This window comes from Diaphorina citri, unplaced genomic scaffold (genome assembly GCF_000475195.1).
Source record: "Diaphorina citri unplaced genomic scaffold, Diaci psyllid genome assembly version 1.1 scaffold5857, whole genome shotgun sequence".
NCBI classification, from domain to species: domain Eukaryota; kingdom Metazoa; phylum Arthropoda; class Insecta; order Hemiptera; family Psyllidae; genus Diaphorina; species Diaphorina citri.
Genome location: NW_007383233.1, coordinates 10,704 through 13,448, shown reverse-complemented (window position 1 = coordinate 13,448; position 2,745 = coordinate 10,704). Strand labels below are relative to the sequence as shown.

Sequence of the window (2,745 nt, the reverse complement as noted above, 5' to 3'; positions counted from 1 at the left end):
GGTTTTGGGTGTATTTCCAAAAAGGGGGGTTTTTTTTTTTTTTTTTTTTTTTTTTTTTTTTTTTTTTTAAGCAGGACTAGCAAGGATTTTTTTAGAGATTTTCAGAGCTCTTGTTATTTTTGTAGAGACTGCAGAGACTTTGGCTTTAACAAGTAGTGAAAATGTAATAATAAAAAAAGAAGAAGAAGAAGAAGAAGAAAAAAAAAAGAGATGGTATTTGTCCCCCCATGGTAAGTACTAATCAATAGGGGAGGGTCCTATAACCTATAACACAATCAGTATATTAAAAAAAAAATAATAACAATAAAAAAAGTCTTACCAGAAAGCTGCTCTATACCACGCCCTCTGATTTTGTCCAGCTCCAACATTTGACACATCTCATTCTGGTTGTCTTTCTCATTTTTCTTGTCAAGAAGTTGCTGAACGGTACCTGGAAATCAGGAGAAATAAAAATAAGTTCCTAGTGCTCACTCCTTGAATAGGACTAAGGCTCCAAAGTAGTCTAAAGAGTTGCTTTACCCCAGCAGTAGGATACTACTTTCGTTGTTGTCGTGAAATCTCAAATAATTTTGAAAAAAAAAAAAAAAAAAAAAAGGATTATGCAGAAGTCACGTCCGTGGAAAAGAAAAGCTCCCTTTTGTATTTAACCTAACCCTATAATAACACTAATCACTGCTCTAATTGTGAAAACTCCTTCTGCGTTTAACCTTGACCTATATTCCCTTATAATAACCAGGGTCACTGCTCGTTCATGGTGCCAGTTCCTTTGGTAGCAATATTCCACGGACGTGACTTCTACCACAAGTACTGGTTAGTCACTTCTGGTCTGCTCTGCTTTCAGTTTATACAAAAGTTAAAAACTTGATATTCCTACGGGTGGCAGGGTAGAGTTTAAAAAGAATAAATTCAAAGTTAAAAAAAAGAGAGGAAATTGAAGTTCCTTTACCTTTGACAGCCTTTGGTATTTGGTCCACATACTGAGGTTTGGATGAGAGGCTTTCAGATCATCTTCGAGAATCTTGCTGGAAATAATTCTGCAAACTTCAGAACCACGGAAGTGTTGTGAGAATTTCATTCCAATCAGGTGGACTCGAGTAGCGGCCCAAGTTGGGTTTCTGTTTACCTAAGGATGTGTTTGTTTATTTGGTTGTGTTACGTATTTCCTTCATTTGATTTTTTTTTTCTTCGGTGTAGGGTATCTAGCAAATTCAATAATTCCCTTGATCAATTTTTGATTTTTTATTTGTCAAATTTTACTTTATCAAAATCACATACAAAAAGGACTAAAACCAAAGGATTTCTCAGGATGAAAATCAAGAAGATTAAAAACAATTACCTGCTAAAATTTTGACGTGCTGTTGATTTGGCCTTATACCATTTGTTCCTACCACCTCCCAACATTCTCCGGGTCGGGGAATGGGGAGCGATGAAGTTGGAATGAATTCTGTGTGAGTACCGATGGTTGTGTCTTTTTCCAAGTTTGCAGCCTAAAACAAATCGAATCTAACTAGTCTAGTCTAAGTATAGGAAGTGATTATCTATCTAGTTCTTAAAATGATTTAAATAACGAACTTACATTCATGAGTCGAAAGTACGGAAAGTGTCATTCAAGAGTGACAACATGATACTTGCAAAATGGATGTACGGGTTCGTATGAACACTCAAGGTTAACTAAGACTTTCTCAACAGGATTTAGAGTGTATAACATCATCAGACGGGAAGAAAGACACCCCGAACACTATCTACGAGTTAGATCATGAACAAAGTCTTTCAGTGTAGTTACCTCCTCGAGAGAAAAAAGTACCGGTCACCCGAAGACTAATTAATGGGAAAGTAGTTTAAAAACAAAGATTTGAAATCTGATAAAAAGTAAGTCCTACAGCCATTTTCTTCGGTTAACTTCTCATCTGTTCGACTGATCCTATCGGTAACACTTGTGACTGTTCCATTCGGTGTTCTCTACGGCATGTTCTTACGTTTTTTAGACTGGCCACCCAGGGCGTACCCTTTTTGACACGTAAACTTCAATGGGCCTCTATTTTATCGAAGTCTAGCTCCACTTCTAACACATAATCCGATTATAACAAACATAAATCTTCATCCCATATTATTTCAACTCTCCGTGGCTAAACATCATCGAAATAAGGTAGGAAATCCCGACAAGTTAATTTATTAACCCATCAACCATCTTTGATCTTGTCACCGAAAGTCATAAATTAAATAAAAAGTCATCCTAATTAATCCTTCCCAAGAGGTATCAAACTTCTAAACTTCCATTTCAAGTATACCTCTGTTTTTCATTCCTTTCATCTCCATAGTGACGTCTTAGGGTACTTAAACAACATTGTAATTATGTCATCTTGGAGATAATAAAGTTGGGGTTTAGTCAAGATTTATCCCATAAAAAAATTGTGTAACACAAAGAAAGCATAGATTTAAAACGAGGGAAAAAGGTAAACAAAATATGTCTTAAAGTTAATAAAGTTTGATGGGAGTCAGGGGTTAAAAACTTTATTAACTTCCAAAGATGAAATAACACACCTTTTAACTTCACACGTCAACATCGTCCGGAACCTTTTTTTTTTTTTTTTTTTTTTTGAGAAACTTGAAGACCAAGAAGACTGTAACAAATGGATAACTAGGAAACAGTTTTTATTAACAAGTTAAAAGGAGAAAAAGGGATCCAACACCATAAACCGCATTTCTTTACAGGTAAGCTTCGGTAGTGTTAATGTTAAACGGGAG

General features: G+C 35.4%; 1 protein-coding gene and 1 long non-coding RNA gene across 2 annotated transcripts in view; both read right to left on the bottom strand.

The window, feature by feature from the left end:
- The window catches only part of LOC103521745 (ATP-binding cassette sub-family E member 1), a gene marked incomplete at its 3' end in the record, with an annotated part of 21,165 nt that overhangs the window by 7,729 nt on the left and 10,691 nt on the right, over positions 1–2,745 (bottom strand). The window contains 1 exon segment of the mRNA XM_026832278.1: positions 1,403–1,409. Coding sequence (XP_026688079.1) covers positions 1,403–1,409 — 7 coding nt within the window.
- On the bottom strand, positions 341–1,064 carry LOC113472507. Its single transcript, XR_003394778.1, has 2 exons — positions 947–1,064; positions 341–430 (listed from the first exon to the last, which is right to left on the bottom strand). It is a non-coding gene; the product is annotated as an uncharacterized LOC113472507 (long non-coding RNA).